At 32.9% G+C, this 20,286-nt stretch overlaps 1 protein-coding gene across 1 annotated transcript in view; it reads left to right on the forward strand.

Moving 5' to 3' along the window:
- The window catches only part of LOC139090187 (protein eva-1-like), a 157,895-nt gene extending 139,015 nt beyond the window's left edge, over positions 1-18,880 (forward strand). Inside the window, exons 8-10 of the mRNA XM_070639922.1 lie at positions 12,744-13,030; positions 14,578-14,791; positions 16,898-18,880. Of these exons, the coding sequence (XP_070496023.1) occupies positions 12,744-13,030; positions 14,578-14,791; positions 16,898-17,124 (728 nt within the window). The 3' untranslated portion in view covers positions 17,125-18,880. The remainder of the gene's footprint in view (positions 1-12,743; positions 13,031-14,577; positions 14,792-16,897) is intronic.
- The last annotated feature ends 1,406 nt before the right edge of the window (positions 18,881-20,286 follow it).

Below are 20,286 nucleotides of genomic sequence, written 5' to 3' on the forward strand. Positions count from 1 at the left end.
GGCAATTAAGACAGAATGTTAAGCATCGAAAGTTACAGCACTTAGTGATTTACATGTACATAAATTGAAGGATGTACCTAAATTAGTTTTTAATTGTTGATATTGCTGTTTAATTTTCTTTTATGGACATTACTTTTTCATGTGAATTTTCAATGGTGAATTTCTAATTGATTTTTACATTCTGTTCTATGGAAGTTCCGTCTATAGGAAAAGTTTTTAAGTAAATTTTATCATGTGAAAATAAGGTAGAATGAGTTACTCTAGACTTGAATCGATTTTTGAATATTCTCTGTAGTTAACCCGACCGACATAAATGAAAAAGGCTGTGGCATGGAAATCTGAGTTCCTCCCTAAGGGGAATTCATATCATCTTAATAAATATGTACTTTGTAACGATTAGCATACTCAAAACTGGATATTACCCGAATAGTCACAAATCGGTTAATCGATCCAAAATCCGACACCAAACCGATGAGACTCTAATTTGGTCCCGAATTCGATTGACATGTTGCCGAATTTAAACCGAATTCTACATTATGCCAGAGTCACGCTGATCTAGTGCCAGATATTTTATCTTTAACAATAGAAATTCAGCTTAGCCTTATTTAAAGTATAATTCATTTTAAATTTATCTTTTCTATTTCAAAGGAATTCCTCAACGATATGCTTTTATAGTAGAAAGTTAAAATAGGAATATTCAACTCGACATGTGCTCTCAAAATTTTATTCAATACTCAAATTATTTCCATCACTTAAAACTTTAATGTCAACCTGATCTTAAAAGTTTAAAATGAGTGTTTGTCATAAAAGAATTTAAAATAATCTTGACTTTATCATTTCACAAAACTACATCTGTAAAACTTTTCAAATGACATCTATGAACATGAAGTAAGCCAACAATACTTTACTCAATGCAATGCCAAAATAGCTTTTATTTTTAGTATAAAAAAAAAATCTTCAAAAATTCAGAAAAATAAATGAAAACTTGAGTTAGGTACAGAAATATTGCATGAGACTATGTATGTATGTAGCTCATATGTACATAAAAAATTTATAGTACTTAACGTATGCTATGAAATTCTCTCACATATCATAAATCGGAAAATGAATGGAAAAAGAAGAGAAAATGTAAGGAATGACTATGAAATGTCGTAGTAAATTTTGTGCAGTACATCATGAATTTATGAATTATATAGTCTCGGAATGTCACCGTGTCATTGTTTTTGAAAAATTTATAAATATGTATGAATAACATAAGTAGATTGTCGAGTGTGCATTTTTTAGACACAATTTGATAAGTGTGATATGTGAGGAAGAGGTAGTAGTCTGGAAACGTCAAGTTGAAGACTTTGTTGGATTTATTATTGATGACTTTAATGGTAGAAATTATTCTGTAGATTTTCAAAATTGTATGAAAGATTTTTGAAGTGCTGCACTAGGGCGATTTGCGGCTAGTAATTTTTTAACGCCTGAGGATGCGTCTGACCTCTGCACTCAGTAGACCTACAGTTACAAAAGGTCATAAGTGAGTTTTTCGAGCAAACCAAAAGCATATCGAAAGTTTCGAGTAACTGGGGTATCGTCAAGAGTTTTGGTGGTCAATAAAGCTTTAATCTAGAAATCAGCACGAATTTTACTCTAGGATCAAATTGAACCCATAAAGTAATCGATAAGCTGCATGACTCGAATTTGATAAAGTGAGACTCAAAGATCATTGGTTCGAATCCTGTCATTCCCAAATTTTGTGCTTTTTTTGAAGATTAGATACTGCAACTGCTCATAGTATGAGATCAAGCTTAAACTGGAGCTTTGGACAATGTAGAATTAAGGAACGGATCAGGAACTTGAAGCTTAGCATTAAAAATTTAAACCAGAGCTATACATGATTACTTTACGAATTGAATATTGATAGAACGAACATGAAAATATCACGTTACACCAATCGATGATGTGAATCATACATGAACTCACTATCCGAATTGACTACTCTATATTGAATTTCACTTCCAAAAGCGTTCTCAACCCCAAAAAATCACTTTTCCCCAACATTCCAATTCCATCCTCGTAAAGAAAATTGTCAATAAATTCGATTTAAACCTTTCCATTACTCTATACTGTACAGGATAGTAAGTATATAAGTCATTTCACATGACATTTAGAACTACCGAATGATTTGTTGCAATAAAAAAAATAATACAAAGTGAAAAAATATGTGAAATATTTCAAGACGATAATCTCATGCATTAATACTGCTACGAGCGTGATAAAATTACTGAAAAAAACTTGCAATGTTAAGTCAGAGATGCTGGAATAAAATTTCATCTTTAATATCTCAAAATCATTATTTCAATTCACACAATTTTCGCGAGAGTTTTTACCTTCATCTTCGCTTCCTTTTTACAAAAATCCTTTTTTTCTCACGTTTTTCTGTTGTAATTGCTGTTTTTCCGCATCAATAAGACTCACTCACGTGGAAGCATTCGCTCATGATAATACGACGAAAAAAACTCGTTTCCTTCATATTGCATTGGTATTACATTTATTTAATTTTCAGCGACGCTGTGTCTTCCTACAATGATTACTTGCCCGAGCGACACAACTGATGGCTCCACAAGTTTCAAGGCTACATGGAGGTTTAAGACTCCAAGAAGGTTTTAAGGCTCAACTGAGCTTTAAAGGCTCCATGGAGGACTTTAAGGCTCCATGGAGATTTTTAAGGCTCCATGGAGGGTTTTAAGGCTCCATGGAGGGTTTTAAGGCTCCATGGAGGGTTTTAAGGCTCCATGGAGGGTTTTAAGGCTCCATGGAGGGTTTTAAGGCTTCATAGAGGGTTTTAAGGCTCCAAGGAGGGTTTTAAGGCTCCATGGAGGGTTTTAAGGCTCGATGGAGGTTTTAAGGCTTCATGAAGGGTTTTAAGGCTTCATGGAGGGTTTTAAGGCTTCATGGAGGGTTTTAAGGCTTCATGGAGGGTTTTAAGGCTTCATGGAGGGTTTTAAGGCTTCATGGAGGGTTTTAAGGCTTCATGGAGGGTTTTAAGGCTTCATGGAGGGTTTTAAGGCTCCATGGAGGACTTTAAGGCTCCATGGAGGGTTTTAAGGCTTCTTTATTAACACCAATTGGAAGCCTAATTTTGGCATGTAGCCAAATATGAAGCGCTTGCCAAAAATTCTGTCCCTCGGGCTACACAGACCTAAAATATTCTACAATGTGAATCTACTTAAATTTTCTATGAAGTACTAATATTGCCAAAAAAAAAATAATGCTTGGATATCTCTGACGTCTACAGTAACCAAGGTTAATGTATTTATTTACGAAATCTTATTAAATAACTAGAGGATATTGAATAGGCTGTTATTATAATAAGGATGTACATGTGTCAATAAATACAAAGTCAGACTTTTATGATATTGAATTTCATGAATATCTATTTATGTAAACCATTATATAAATCATAAGCATCATAATAATAAACATTTGGAGCCTTTTTTCCGAAAAAAGCAGCTTAACAAGGAAGAATATTTTTATTAGTTTGAAAAATCTTGAGTTATTTTAAGTTTGTGCGTAAATCAAATTATTTTTGGGGAAAAGTGCAGTGAGGGAGTAACGGCTGCGTAGTGATTAGTCTGATGATAAGGTTGAGTATTCGTGATATACAATTTGTGGCTTATTTGATGTATGCTGAACTCATCCTGTTGTGTAGTGTTTTGTATAATAAGATCCTAAACTTTTGAGCAACACAATGCAGCGAACCTCATTTTTCGGTGTCAGATTGAGTCAAAATCAGCCGTCGTGGTCCCATCAGAACGTCTTCACGTCTTAACGTCGCTACGGTGACATAGCGATGGTCTAAAGTGCCTTCTTGAGAATGGACATTGATCACAATTAATTTGTATGGCCAGCGAAGTATATAAGCTTTTAAATACCAAAATGACTTTAAAAACGACTCTCTAGCAACACACGTGCTTGCAACTTATAAAACCTTGCAGGGTTGCTTTATTCCAGTGCTCGAAGTCAATTTCGGCCATACAAAATTTAGAACATTTTTAAGCTCTGAATTCAGAGAATGTGACAGATCAGAAACCCAAATGGCACAAGTCGATTAAGCGTTCCAAAATATGACACCAAACCGGTTTAATTTTGGAATGATTTTCAAGATAATTTAATCCTAGAGGCGGAATCTTGATTGATTAACCGATTTGAATAGAAATCCGGAATAGAGTACAATGAATGGCAATTTTACTTACTTACTTCCTAGAACCATACTCCGATGTTGAGCATAGGTTTCTACAAAACGCATTCTATCTGACTTTATTGCTGGCTTTATCACAAAGTTTGTACAAATTATCTGTCTTAGCAATCTTGTCTTAAACAAATATTGAAGTTGTAAAATGGCAAAATACCCAGACTAAGTTGTTTTGATAAAGGCCATTGCTGCCTGGTCTAGACATTAAGATACATAAACAGTCCAAATATTTTCTGACAAATTTGTCTTTCTAAGAAAACGTTCTGAATATACACATCACCGTTCGTAACGTTTTGTAGAAAAATCATGAGACTAGAGTGTATGCCTACACTGGTAAAGATTCCATGTAGGTGTCACACATTGAATCCTAAATATGTCCTACGCAAATCAAATCTAAGCCTAGACACATTATTTACGGATAAAAAAGCAACTTTAGAGATACTTCCAACGAAGCAAAGAAGTTTGGATAATTGTAAGGTTCTGTTGTGTACAACCTCTTTTCCTCAATAACTACATAAAAATACAATCCAAAACGCTACAGGGATAAAACCTTGATTTATGCACACCATCAAAAACTAATTAATCTCAAGTTGTTTACCTAAATTTACTTCCTTCATGATTAACAATCCAAAAAGTTCTTAAAGCATCTTCCAAAAACCACGAAAATCTATACTATAAATAGCTTGAATTATTTTTCAACGAGTAAAAACCTTAATCAGCATAAATAAAGGCATACAAATTTCCTCTAACATGAAGCATCATCCGATGCTCAATGCGAGCTTTTTTTTCCTACCCACAATAACCACTATAACAAATTAGTAACAAAATGAAAAGAGATTGGAGATTAGGCATTCAAAAGGAAATACTTTCAAGTGAATTAACCTCAACATTACATGGAAATGGAAGAAAAAAACGAACGGCATGAGAGATAAAGTTGATGTTTGTGTCTATAAACAGGATATTTTCAATTCGATAAGAAAGAAAATAGTTTTTTTTATATTCTCATCCTTGCTGATGCTTTTTGCCATCGTCTTTTTTTCTATCGCAACTTCTTCTTTTTATTCACATAAAAATAAAATTGCAAAAAAATGTAATAACCAGGGAAATTGAATTTAAAATTATAAAATAAAATGAAATAAAAGAAGAAACGTGTCAAAGTTTCTTAGCTTAGTTTTCTTCTTCCTTCTCGGGATGAAACAGGGTTGTTGGTAGTAAACTTTGAAAGCAGCATGACTGTATGTAAGAAAATAGTGTATGTAGAGAGATTTTAGATAGCGCTTTTAGTAGTTGTCGTAGTTGTGTATCTGTGAGCAGTGGCATATTCAAGATGAAGGTGCATTCGGATCAATCAAACCCCACATCAGCCTATTATAAGACAAAATTCTTCAATTTGGATAGCAATCCAAAAACTTCAAGATTTTACCAATGCTCAATGACTCCAATGTGACATGTAATCGAGTTGACTTTTCCATATAAAATCTGAGTTTCCTTCGAGTTACTGATATCTTAGTCATTTGAAACTGTACAGATTAGTGATTTTGCTAAGCTCGAGAAGAACAAAAGTCAAGTTTCCATATTCGCCATGGGTCAAAAATAGTTGTTACCGTGCTTTCCATTCACTTTCACAATTTGACGTTAACGCGTGGATAGAGCGGCACCATAACGACTATATTGTGTTGAAGGTTTTAAAACTCTTTAAAAATGTGTCACATAGCCCGATTGGACAAACCTGCATTCAGGGATGTATTCCAAATAGTTAATGGCAAATATTTGTCAAATTCTAGTGTGATTTTGTCCACTAGAATTGCGAATGGCTGATTTGGTAGAATCCATGAAATTTATGGACTCCATTGTGGATTTATTCAAGAATCTGTTCTGTTTAATGATCTGATGATGATGATTAATTCCTATTGATCCATTGTGAATCGTAGGGCGTTAATAAAGTGGTTGATCAGGTTTCTGTTCCTGGCCAGAACGTCTATTTCTGTTAGTTTCTTGTGTTGTTGTTCTAGCTCCTTCTCTTCGATTATACGCCAAGTAATTTTCCTTCATCTGTACTCAGTACTTGTAGAAATATGGACATATACCCTTTGAGCTGCAACCCAATATTAATATCGACCACATCGTGAATATTTGGCCTTTAAACCCCAAAATCAAACCACAAAATAGCCCACCTGATCACCCAATACAAATTCCCAACACTGCTCAACATCTTTTAAACCGTGAATATTCTTTAAAATTTCTTACTGGTTATTGCGCGTTGGTACCAACACAACATCATTGTCAAGTTTGAAATAAGATAAAAAAAATTTTCGCTAGCATCAACAAGAGTAGCAAAAATCATTGAAAAAGATGTCTCGTAGCATAAATATTTGAAGAAATCACGTTTCACGGGGCTCTCATCTACACACATGTACATGTGTATAGAAAGTAGCTATGACACAGCCAAGCCAAGCCATGTGGGAAGAAACATAAAATAAAATAAAAATTTCTTCATGTATAAATGACAAAAAATAAGAAAGAAAAAATGATATTGTTGCTTTTTTGATGTCTGCATTTCTATATTAAGGATAACAATGGATGAAAATTTCTGATTCCATTTTTTTTAGGGGAGGGGCGGTAAATAATACAAAAAGATGTGATTAAAACGAGTTAGAGCAAATAAGAACGTAGAAAAGGACAAGAAAATTGAGTTTGAATGTTTGCGGATATTTCTGGTGCTGCTCATTTTTTTTAAAAAAAATCCCATGATATGCCAAAATGTGCTTAACGCACATACTCAAATATACATTCGCACACACTCACATATATAACATAATATTATACATAATACGTGATGAAACTTTCCCATTTTTATACGAAAATGATGTGTGTATGTGAATATTATTGTACATCTACGAGCTTATGATAGAAAATACGTGAGGATGTTCGAAATTGGAACGTAAATAAACAAACTGAGATCTGAACATATTAATTCAACAATAGGCTATAGTTGATTGAGGTCATGTGAGATGATAAAGTTCGGATGGAAAAAATTTCCCGTTTATTGTCGGAGCTTTTTCCTCAATTATTATTATTGTGTGGATTCCAGGAAATGAAGCTTTTCATGTCGTCTCCATTTGGAGTATTTTTGCTGTAATAGTTTTTGTTTTGTAATGAGCTTTAATGTTTGTCTGGTGAAGTTGCTTTAGCATTAATTTGAATTGGAAATGACTTTTGGAACATTATGAGCATTATACGAAATGTAGTTCAAGTGGGACTCGAACTCACACTCTCTTAGTTACATGTCAAGTGCTCTTAACTGCTAGACTACCAGGGATTATTGGAAAGTGTGGTTTAATGCTCGTTTAAGCCAATTTTTCTGTACAGTGCTCATTGCACAGATCTTATCGTTGTATTGGACTAAGACACAAAATTCTACAACTTTAAGTAAATTCATTTTTTGGTGGAATACAGTATTTATTCAGAAGAACATCATTAGCTGAGAAACATATCATAGCTCTAAAAGACACAAGTTTAAAAATCTGGCAACAAGCCAAACCTAAGAACAATGTAGATTAGATGCCGATCATTTCAATGTGTCCAGTTTAGCTTCGCGTGTAATATGAAACAAAGCCAACAAAGGAATATCTACTTGACATTTTTGACAACGAGTTAGGATTTGCCAAATCTCCCCCTCAAACCTAGACATACAGTTTATAGATGGATTCTATGAAACGCATGTCATGTGTAGCTTAATTGGGTGTCCTTGTAAAACCAAAGACAAGGCTTATTATAGGCGTCCGACAAAAATTTGATCAGACACTTTGAAAAGACTCATAGGGCATAGATTTTGGCACCAATTACTCACTTCCGTTCCCTTCTACTCTCTGAATATACCCCAGCTCATTAAAAACCAATTTAAAGCTCACAAATAAATTTAGTACCTAGTTTATTTTAGTTTAACATACAATATAAAACTATATTTTAACACTAATCATATACAGTAGCGTCCAAAAATAGCTTGCACAATTACATATACATAACTTATAATATGATTATAAGCATCCTAAATATGCTGAATGCGGTTTTCACATTTTAATTCTTCTATTATGCACACTCACATTAACAACATTTAAGTTGGAAACATTTGTTAATTATACTATAATTTTTTTGATGACACGGTCAAAAATTTCAACATGAAGCTTTTTGTTGTGAACATTTTTAACAGTTCTATTATCCTCACCCAATTACAACAGCTTTTCTTGATCTTTTTTTCTTTTAAAACCATTACAAAAGTCCTCGTGTTATTGTAGGGACTTAAGCGCATTTTTGTCCCAGCTCAGCAATTGAGTAGAAAATTGCATACGAATGTAGGATCTTGGTCAAAAACAAAGTTAACCCCATCTCATTTAACAGCATCATTTTCATTCCATTTTATTTTTTTATTTTACCACACCAGCCATGATTTTTTTTATAAACACTGTTTTTTGGTTCCTTTCATTTCCATATTCGTGTTTTTTTATTTTCTTTAATTTTAGACCGTTTTCGACAATATGCAGGCAATCGCAATAAGAAAATTGCCACGCCTAATAAGCGAAATAATAGTTATGCTACGACCAAGACCAAAAGCATGGGTCGATCAAAATGCTTAAATAATGTAATTAATCAAAAAAAGGAAATCACGGGCAATAAGAACATTCGTAATATGACGAAGGTCAACAACAATAATTTATTGATTGATGAGTGCGGTAATGTTGTGGAAGAAAATAACAATATTAATGATAATAATAATGAGAAGATTGTTGTTGTACATTTTGTTGATGAGTGGATGCATACATTTGCTTTCTTATCACGTGAGTTTCATCATTTTTTTTATCATTAACATTTTACTGGCGTTTTTAGCTTTTTATTTTATTTTAATTAGACTTTTTAATTTAATTAAGTTAAGTCATTTGTCATGTCATAAACAAGCATTTTATGATTAGTTAAGTACGTTTGTCTTTGGGGAGATGGTGATATAAAGGACATTTTAGAAGAGTAGTTAGAAAGTTCGAAAACGGAAAGGTTTGTTTTCCTTGAAAGAGCTCTAATCTAAAGATTCAAACTCAAAAACTACACAAAAAGTCCTAATCATTGAATAATTTAAACTTTTGTAATCTTTGAAGCCGCCATCTTGCTTTTTTCACATAGGTTCTTTGAATTTGATGTCTGTTTTCAAGGAAGCTTTTGTGTTGATATTGTTAGAAAGTGCATTAAAAATGCTACAATGAGTATACATTTATATTGCAAGAAAAGTGAAAATTTTTGAGAAAAACTCGTAGACCATAAAATGTTTTAAGGTCCGTAGCTGGAATGCAGCATGCTCAATTTGGAAAAGTGATTTCCTTTTTTAAAAGCAATCAACAAAGATCAAGAAAAGAATCAAACCTTGTTGATATAATTGTTAAAAATATCACAACAAAAAGCTTTGTCCGCAAATTTTTGACCGTCTCATACAAAAAAATTTTTATAGTAAATTAACAAATGTTTCCAACTAAATGTATGTTTTTTCTAATGTAGTTTTTAAAGAAGAATTAAACACTGAAAACCGCATTCAATTTCATGCATTTAAACGGATTTTATAATCAAAATAAGAAAAAATATTTCTTGTCCGCAAATTTTTGGACGCTACTGTACATAAGCACTATATAGCTAATGATCCCATTTTAACACCCTTTCATGCACAATCACTAAAACTTTAACCTTAAATGACACACAAACAAATTCAATATGATTATTTTAAACATTTTTTCCCGACTAATCCTCACCCCATTACAACAGCTGTTCATCATTTTTTCATTCAACCATTTATCACTGTAGCTACTAAACTAATTGAGTAGAAAATTGCATACGAATGAAAAAAGGAAGTTAACCCCATCTCATTTAACAGCATCATTTTCATTCCATTTTATTTTTTTATTTTACCACACCAGCCATGATTTTTTTTTATTTTTTTGGTTCCTTTCATTTCCATATTCTTTTTTTTTTTATTTTCTTTAATTTTAGACCGTTTTCGACAATATGCAGGCAATCGCAATAAGAAAATTGCCACGCCTAATAAGCGAAATAATAGTTATGCTACGACCAAGACCAAAAGCATGGGTCGATCAAAATGCTTAAATAATGTAATTAATCAACAAATAAAGACGGGCAATAAGAACATTCGTAATATGACGAAGGTCAGCAACGATAATTTATTGATTGATGAGTGCGGTAATGTTGTGGAAGAAAATAACAATATTAATGATAATAATAATGAGAAGATTGTTGTTGTACATTTTGTTGATGAGTGGATGCATACATTTGCTTTCTTATCACGTGAGTTTCATCATTTTTTTCATCATTAACATTTTTTTTTATTTTAGTTTATTTTAATTTGACTTTTTAATTTAATTAAGTTAAGTCATTTGTCATGTCATAAACAAACATTTTATGATTAGTTAAGTACGTTTGTGTTTGGGGAGATGGTGATATGCAGGAGTAGGAGCGTAGTAAGAATGTTCGACAATGGGAAGGTTCGAGTCCTTTGAACAGAGACTCATGCACTCTTAAGAGCTTTAGGAAATGCATCCCGAGTGTACAGGTCTTTATAAGACTAGTCGCATGTCTCTTACCAATGAAGGATGAAATTCCATACGACAATATCCCCTAACAGACAAAGAGCATGCTTTCATGGTACACAAATACCAATACGCCACCAAAAAGCGGTCTTTTTATCTGTTGGGGATCAGTTGTTCTTTGAACTAGACATGCGTCCACATGGGTGTAATTTGCAATATTTAGGGTCAGAGTTGGAAGCATTTTGAAAACCAAACTAGAGTTGGAACGATTTTGGGAGTCTGAACTTCAAAAAAGTATACTCCAGACTTCAAAATATTCTTGGACATAAAGAAGACATTTCCACTATGGAGTTCTAAAGTCCTCATAACTCAAGTTCTAATTCTTAAATTCCAAAACCACTGTGAAGGGCGCAGCCAAGTAAGATGTGGACGTCTTCAAAATGAAGTCATGACAATTCTGACTCGAACCCCCACTTCTAACTACAAACCTGCACAGACAGTCACAAAATTTGCATAAAACTTTATATTCGTAAACATAAACTTCTCATGATAACTACTTCAACTACAGATATGTATCAAATATCTTGATATAATTCCATAAAACCCGAAATTCGATTAAGATTAAGGAGCATTTGTGTATAAACTTCTTACTATAAAAGTTCATTGAAGCAAGGAGCAATGAACTTTTCAATAAGGACCAGATTTATGGTTATGAAAATATGATGAAACCTAAGAAATAAATAATTATTCATCTTAAAGTGTGGGTTAAATTTCATCTGATGAATAGGTTGTTTGTAACAAGATTAAAGCTGTTTATTTATAGCTGTATTGTTTACTCAATTAGGTTGTTTGGTTTTGTTAAAGAACTTCATCTGAATTTTTATATTAATTGGCAGTTATTAATATGATCAAAATTAATGATAAAAGCTACTCCAAAGACCCTTTAAGGCTCGATCAAGGACAAATTTACTAACACTTTTCCAAAAATGGAAGCATTTGATGTAGAGTTGGCAAAAGCCGGGTTTTACCACTTATCAGTCGATCTTCCCAAGTGTCCCATCTCGCAGGTTGCCGTCATTTGAAAAAGACATTGCCTTTGAAAAGGCAGAAAAATTTGCCTTTGCCTTTTTTCTGCCTTTGAAAGATTCTTTTTTGAGAAACTTTGCCTTTGCATTGCCTTTTCAAAATCAAAGGCAAGATATCAACACTGGTTAATTCCATTTTAATCCAAAATACCATAGATATGAGGAGTTAATCTATTATCCTCTCAACCGTAATTCAGAAAAGCACAAATTGGCATATTGATCCAAAATCCAGCACCAGCCCAATCTAACTCTGACTTGGTTCGATTCATTTAGTCAAGCCATCCTGGGACTTGATTTTAGGTCGATTAACCAACTGATGCTCTATTCATTCCAATCTATTCGAAAATGTAACTACTATCACACCCAACCCAATATGTATGTCATCCCTTGAAACTTCTTAATTAACTTAAAACTTAATACTGTTCAATATCACACAAACTTCATACAAAAAACCTAATCATGCCATAAACCATCCAATTTTATTTCCCATTTAAAATTCATTTCATTTTCATCACTCAATTGACAAAGCAAGGATGTTAAATAAAAAGCTTAAAAGTACACAATCTTATCAACAAGCTTAGTAAACTATGAAAAAAAAGACATAGTAAGAAGATTGAAAAGCTAATCACCTTGAGACGAAAATCGAATAGAAAGTTTTTCAATTAAGATTAAAATTGCTGTCCAATAAAAGTTTCTTCTTATACAGAACAAAGTTTATTGTTCTCATTCTTCCTATATATATACAGATTTTTCTCAAAATTGAAAAGGAACTGACAAAAAAGTACGAATTCAATTTTCAATTTTTCTTCTCTTTTTTTTCTCAAAAAATTACAGAAAATCAGGAACGTCTCTATCTTTTATTGATCATTTCTGTAACATCTGGTGTGTTACTGTGTTTACTCATTGTCATCGCACGATGGATTTTCATTAGACGTAAGCCATCGAAGGATGAAAGTAGCGAGCAGGGTAAAACTCCAGCACAATTTAAAACATCAAATACAGGTGAAACAACAATAACAAATGGATTTTCAGCAGACGATATTTCTGAAATAGATGCTGATATAGATCTTACAACGCCATTACCAATGTCAACAGGCAGCAGTAGCATTACGAGAAATGATGTAAGTCAATATCTATTTTATTTCTTTGTATTTGTGTTTCGCATTGGATATATGGGTTTGGAATTGGGAAGATTTCATGCTGTTGTTGTTACTTTTATTTGTTACTCGATTCTCTTTCCTGTTATTGTTTGTTCAATTTATGCAGATTTATTGTACAACTTATGTGTACTATGCAGGAAAAGACACATGACGGAAATGAAATATTTAACATGTAAAGGAATTTCATGAATGAAATTTCGAGTTGATGCTGTAAGAAATTCAATCTTCATTATGAGAAGGCTTTTAGGGATATTGATTAGGGTTGATGAATAAGATTTGTATAAAGAAAGGAAATAATCATCTCGAGTCTGAAATTGAGAGGATTGAGACATGAAAGGATATTGAACTTTTGGGATGTTATACTGAAATACAATATATTCAAGTCTGTTTCATTTAAAGTTCTTCTTGATAAATTTACAGTTCTGGTATCTCTCTTAATTCTAACAACATTCATGATCCGTTCTTACTAAGTTCTCAGACAGATTCAAACCTTGAAGTTCAAATTCAACATAAACCTTCGAAACTTGCTTTCTCCTCGCTAAGTGAGCTATCAAAACACTTTTGCTTCTTATGACTATAAGAACAGTTACTGAAGATTAGTCAGTAGATAATGAGAGTTTGACATTCACGTCATCGTCTTTAAAAGAACTCTTACAGACAAAGAGCATGTTCTGAGTATACTCATTAGGGGCATGTCTATGAAGGTGTGTGTTTTAGGTCAAAACCTATCCAACTTCAAAAAATTCTTGACTACGCTACTTAAGTTCATTTACACTATCAAACACGATAGGCACACTGCGTGAGAAGATCAAAGAATGCATACTCAGGCTTACATGAATGGTTACGAATCCGACTAGGCAGAATCCGTTCTCCAGGAAGAGTCTTGCTATATTCCGACATTCTCACATCATATGCTTATCGGGAATGAATCCCTTTTCTAGTACAAATCTAGTAAGAAGTGCCTTTACGGTTCATTGACAGAAAGAACAATTAAATCTTCATTTGCAGTAAATTTTGAGTTCTATTTCTAAAGATGCTATTCAAGATATTGATATCTTCAGGTTAGAAACCTTACTAATTACATATCAAAATCATTGCACACAAGCAATAATCCATAACAAAGGTTTAATTGAAACTTCATTTAGTTCAAAGGAAGCATGAGTGCAGATCAATATATCCAAGTCATGACTCAGAATTGAACTTCATTCAAAAGTCTACAAAACAAACTTTTTTGTAAGTACATTAAGATGATGAACATGATATGATAAGTTTACATGATGATATGGATCAAAAATCCTTAAGACTCATGCTGTTTATTCATGAGGATGTACTTGATGAATAAACATCAACAAAATATACCCATGATAATGAAATTTGATAATATTTTGTTTATCGATGCGTTCAAAAAACTTTCCCTTTTTTTCCTTCTTCCTGACCAATGCAAGCACATCATTTTATTATCTTTTGTGATTCATCATCAAATTTCTGATTTTTTTGTTCCTTTACAGAATTTCAATACTTACACACCGTCTCCATCGCCTTATGGAAATTTGGGGCCATCAAATATCTCACATACATCATCAACTCTTCTCATGCCTCAATCGTCCATTAGTAGTTCGTCTGGCACCACTGGTACACCTTCGTTACTTAGTGGATCGATAAATCCTGCCTTGATTTTACCACCGCCATCATCACATAGTGCAACAATGACTACAGGCTTTGGTGAGTTATTTTTTGGGTTAATGAATGGATATTTGGGGTTGTTGGGTTGTGAATTGGATATTTGAGAGCTTTTGGGAATGTTAAGGATTTGAATTTTGAGAATAAGTTGAAATTGATGTCAAAATCCAATATTCTGAGCTTATTCACATCCATACTAAGAAATTCATAACATTCTCTATCAAAAGCTCTCATAAATCCACTTCCTAACCAATCCACAATGTGCACTTGACAAATAAATATTTGTAATCCTCATAGAAAATGAGATCGTCTTCGTCTTATTTAATGAAAATGTTACACGCACAAAATAAATAAATGTTATTCTATATGTTGAAAGGATGTATTCAGCTCTTCACAATATTATGCATACTAATATATGCCACAAAGTAAACATGAAAGCAAAACCCGAGATTTAATATGAATATGAATCAAAATATGATAAAAATGTCATGAAGTAGATTTGAGGAAGTGACGCATTTTGAGTTGTTGAGGGTTTAAGGGATGTTATGTCGCTAAGATTTATACCCACCGTCGTCAATGCTGAGTTGTCAGATAAATGCTTTAAGAAAGTTGCCTGATTGTGTCTTGGTAGCTTTTAGTGATTTTACTTTAGCCTAGTAGACTGTCTACATATAGACATGTTTGTGCCACTGACTAGACACAGGAATTATCTACCTAGAGATTGTCTAGACACAAGCACTATCTAATCAAAGACACTGCTTAGGTCACTTATCGCCTTACTAAGACTCAATCCCTAAATTAGTCAATCTAAATGCATTTTCTAGCTTTCCAAACATCCATCATAGATTTACTGACTTAATATACTACTTAATCCAAAATGTTCTCATTTTCATACTCAATCTCTCAAAAAAGTCAGTCAACGATGAAACGATGAATGAAAGCACAGTCCTTATAAGAAAAAAAATCCATCATTTTGGTGATATGCTCACTTAATGAAATTTCTGCTTGGGTGTGAGTTAATTAAAATCAATCTCATAATGAAATTAATCTATCTGCATGGAGGTATAAATTCTCATAGTTTCTGACTTACTTATGATAACATTTTGATTAAGGATTTAGTAGAAAGGTGTTAAGTACTTACTGATTTGTGGAACTTGGGTTTTGCTTGATATTTGTCTCTGAGATTTTAATGGGAATTTCCAAAATTTTAAATTTTGTTCACAAAAATCTAATTTCATTGCTCAATTTCTGTTTATTTAAGATTTAGATAACTTTAGCTAGTTAATTATTCGGTTTTTAACGGTAACCGCATAGTTAAGTTCTTCCTTTTACTTTAACTTACTCTTTTCCTGACTTTAATTCACTTTTTCTTCTTAATTGACTTTCACACGCGCGTTTTTCTAAAACCTTACAATTTTCGCTTTTGTACGGATTTGACAGTTTCATTTGTAAGGTTTTTGATATTTCAAATTTTCAAAGACCGTTAAAATTGAAATTTGTAAAGTTCATTATTTTTTATGAGAATTTTGTTTAAAATAGCTCTATTCTTTAGCTATTATTAAGCAACAAATTGAAATCCAACACATCAATCATTATCCAAGTCTGCTCTCATCTTCATATCACATACGATCAAGTTCAAAGAGCAATCACATCAACCATCAATCTTAGAAAATTTAATTATCGAAAGAAAGGACTAAAATTAGCACAAAAAGAAAATGTTGACGATTATGTTCAAAAGTTAATGAACCTTTATTGTCAAGGCATTTTGTAAACTAACCTCAAAATAGATTTTTCATCTCAAAACGCGTCGTAGGCTTTCAAGAAGCAAAAAAAAAGTAATTAAAAGAAGAAGTGATAAAATTAATTAAAACACGCAGCGTAACATAAGCCACACCGCAAGGTTCCTCATTATTCTATATAGAATAACATTTAAAAATTTGTTCCGTAATTCGTTAATTCATTTGTGCCTTGAAGCTTCACAATCGACACAAGCTTGAAAATAAATTTATTCTAATGCATTGTTGTGGCAAAAAAGGCACGATTGAAATAACTGTAAACATAAAAACGTGAGAAATTAATGCAAACAAATTAAATTAAATATTAATTTTTTTTTCCATCTTCTTCCTTACTTCTTTCCGTTTCCAACAGTAAATATGCCAAGTCTTAATTTAAGTGGTACACTTCCTCGTCAACATCCTGTTGTTAGTATGGGTGGATTAAGTCTCATACAATCACAACAGCCATCGTATATTGGTGGTACAATAATCGGCCATCCAACACTTAGAAGACAGTCATCACATGACATGGAACAGCAACAAAATATGCCACGATTCATTAATCGTAATACTGGTAACGTTCAATATTATTACGGATGACAAACACCAACACCCACACTCTTGTCACCTGCCTCATCCACCCAACCAGTTCCGTTTCCACAATCAATAAGCGTAAGTGGAATGAGGCCATTAAGTATAACGACACCATTGACAATAACAACAACGACGACAGCAAATGTAAATGGAAGTGGAGAAAATCAAATGACATCAACAACATCATCGACAGTTCCATCATCAATGGTAACATCAACAACAACAGCAACAACATCGAATGTTAGTGGTGATGTGAGTGGAAATCGGACATATTGTTTCTAGAATTCAGTAAATAATTTAATAATTGTATATAATGATAAGAGAAATCCACGGGATGACAATGATCTCGTGTATTTGTAAAGAAATTGTACAGAAAAATTAAACCCAAAAAAAAATACGAAATTTAATATTTAAAACAAAGGAACAGAACGAGGAGATGATAAAAATGGAGAAATAATTTCTATTGTGTCGCATTTAAATTAATGTTTTAGTTGAATTGAGTGCGGTTTTCTCGAAAATAAAGTTATTACTGATCTTACCTTCCTAATAGACGGAAACTCAGCATACAGAATTGTCAGTTTCTATCCCTCATGATTCCGAAGATTAGATTCCTACCTGTCTTCACTAGACAAACCATATTATATTGGTATTAAAAGTACCTAACCTTTGAAGCCTGAGTTCAATTCCCATTTGATGGACATACTAAAAATGCGATAGGTGTCTGAATGGCCAACAAATCGCAATTTAGATAACACTGGACCACCAAAAAAAGGTTGTGATGATCAAGGGTGTTTAGAACTGATCAAAATGATCAAAATGCTATTGATCAGTTCCACATCCTAATTGATTATTAGAAAAAGTCATCTGAACCAGTATTGTATCAGTAAGCATTAAAGTTCAATTCGAGACAAAACAAGTTGGCTGACCAGTCATAGTTACCACATGGGTTTGATACAATCAATGATCACAGTGCCTATTAGTTGAAAATTAGCATAATTTCTTGTTACCCTAAAAATTTACATGAAAACACGAGAAAACACTTTTCTAAATTGCTTTGAACCCGATCGGCAGTTGCTGAAATATTGTACACTTGGTAGAAAATCGGATAGCTAAACTAGAAACAAGCAGCGTCCTCTTGACAGTCATTTAGTAACCGATTGAACGTCACTGTCAAAACAACACAATATTTCAATGTATGGTAAGTGATCTAGTAACTGACTAATAACATACCCAGACATCACAGTGTTTTTGCTAGCTATATCAATGGTGAGACATGAAGTTGCACTGACAGCACCGTGCCGGTTGATTTTGATTCATTTTAATCGGGTAAAATGCGGTTCACCACATAGTGTCACTCGGTTAATTCTTTAACCAGACATACAAGGAAGCATATAATTTAGCATGCTAAATTTTGTAAGCACGCTCATGTAGATGATTCACATTGGGTCGCTCTGGTACCCGAACATGAGTATTTTCACTTGATTGAGCATTCTCAACTATAAAGATTGAGTATCCTCATGAACACGCTTATTGAATTGAGTATACTCATTGTCTGTTAGGGGTAAGCCTTTAAACAATTAAATGAAAAACTCCAGTTCGAGAAAATCGCACTACCGAAGAACCAGCACCCCTCCGTTACAATGACACAATAAATTCACCAAAAAAATTATGTAATTCATTGTCATCCTACAAAATCTTCAAAGAACTGCAAAGCAATTCAGCTTTAATACTTGAAAATAAATTTCATTACAAGAGTGAGAGGAGCAAAGTGAAAGCATAAGCTGTAAAAAAGCAAATTTAGTTCAAATCACAGTTTATCTGAAATTCTTTTGCTTCTTTTTTTTTTTTTTGGCTGCTGCTTTGACATTTAAATTCACATTTTTATTTTGCATGCTGACACAAAAAAATTCTGTCTTGTTCCTTTCTGTACTCACACATAGATTTCTATCGGATTCATTTTATTTATTTTAATGCAAATTTCAAAGCTGAAAAATCGAAAAAATATAAAAAAGCAGCAAAAAGATGAAAATTTGATAGAAACAGAAGCTGGGGATGAATTTTTTGTTCTTTATTTTATTATTATAACTAGAATCATTACAAGACTTTTTCTACTGATAATGTATATGGAAAATGAAAAATATATAAATAAGGCGAAATCTTGTTTTAGACTAAAAAAAACCAAAAAAAAAATTATTTTAAGATGAAAACAGATGGAAAATGATGAAAATTTAGATGAAAAATTTAGAAATAAAAAGGAAATGTTGAAAAAAAAACGAGAAAAATTGTTGAAAATTCTTTTAGATTTAAGACGTGAAAATAAAAGGTGGTAAAACATGGATTGGGGTAGATTCAAGTGATACATTAGCGATTGAATGAATCTTTGGCATTATCAAGATTTACGGCGTCACTTGGGAATTCTTTTTTCTTTCGTACACGTGTCAGGTTGTTTGCTTTTCCCCTTTTTATTTGTCTATTTGAAACTTTTTTTTACTGTGCTGATTCCTTTAAGCTTCTTTTACAGAAGAATGGGAGGTGTTATCAATAATGTTTTTGATTGTCATCTATCAGAAGGTGTGAAACTTTCAGGAGTGGAATGATGAATTGTTTTTAGAAGGAAAAAGACTTTAAAGTTGAAGGATTGAAGAAAAGTTTTAAAAGCTGAAAATTACTTTGGTGGATATGCTTACTTACTTCTTTGACGAAGTAAGTATGTTTCCTTCCTTGACAAAGGCGCACAAGGATCCATTGCCGGATTTATAGATCGTCGAAAGCTGGATCTGTCAATTAAAAACTTCAGCAAGTTTCTAATTCTCAGCACTTTTACATCGTTGCTCACACAATTTTCCCACGAGCTCTTGGACCTACCTCGAGACTTATTCTGGGTCTATAAATCTCAAATTCTCATTATTACAAAATTAAGTGTTTTTTTAAAGCTTTTAGAAACAATGTACAGTGAACTACATAACTTAAAAATCTGAAGGTTCGGTCGACACACTAGTGCAGTGGTGTATAGGCTGTTTGACGCAGCCCCAAAGGTTTGGTGTGATCCCGAGTGGAACAGGCTGCAATTTGTAGACCTTATGTCTAGTTGAGCACCATGGCGTAGGACGGTAATGAAGGAATGCCAGTTAGATGTCAAAACTGAGAATTTGTACAAGCTTTGTGATA

This window comes from Chironomus tepperi, unplaced genomic scaffold (assembly GCF_022539635.2).
Source record: "Chironomus tepperi strain 1889 unplaced genomic scaffold, CSIRO-AGI_Ctep_v1 contig_217, whole genome shotgun sequence".
NCBI classification, from domain to species: domain Eukaryota; kingdom Metazoa; phylum Arthropoda; class Insecta; order Diptera; family Chironomidae; genus Chironomus; species Chironomus tepperi.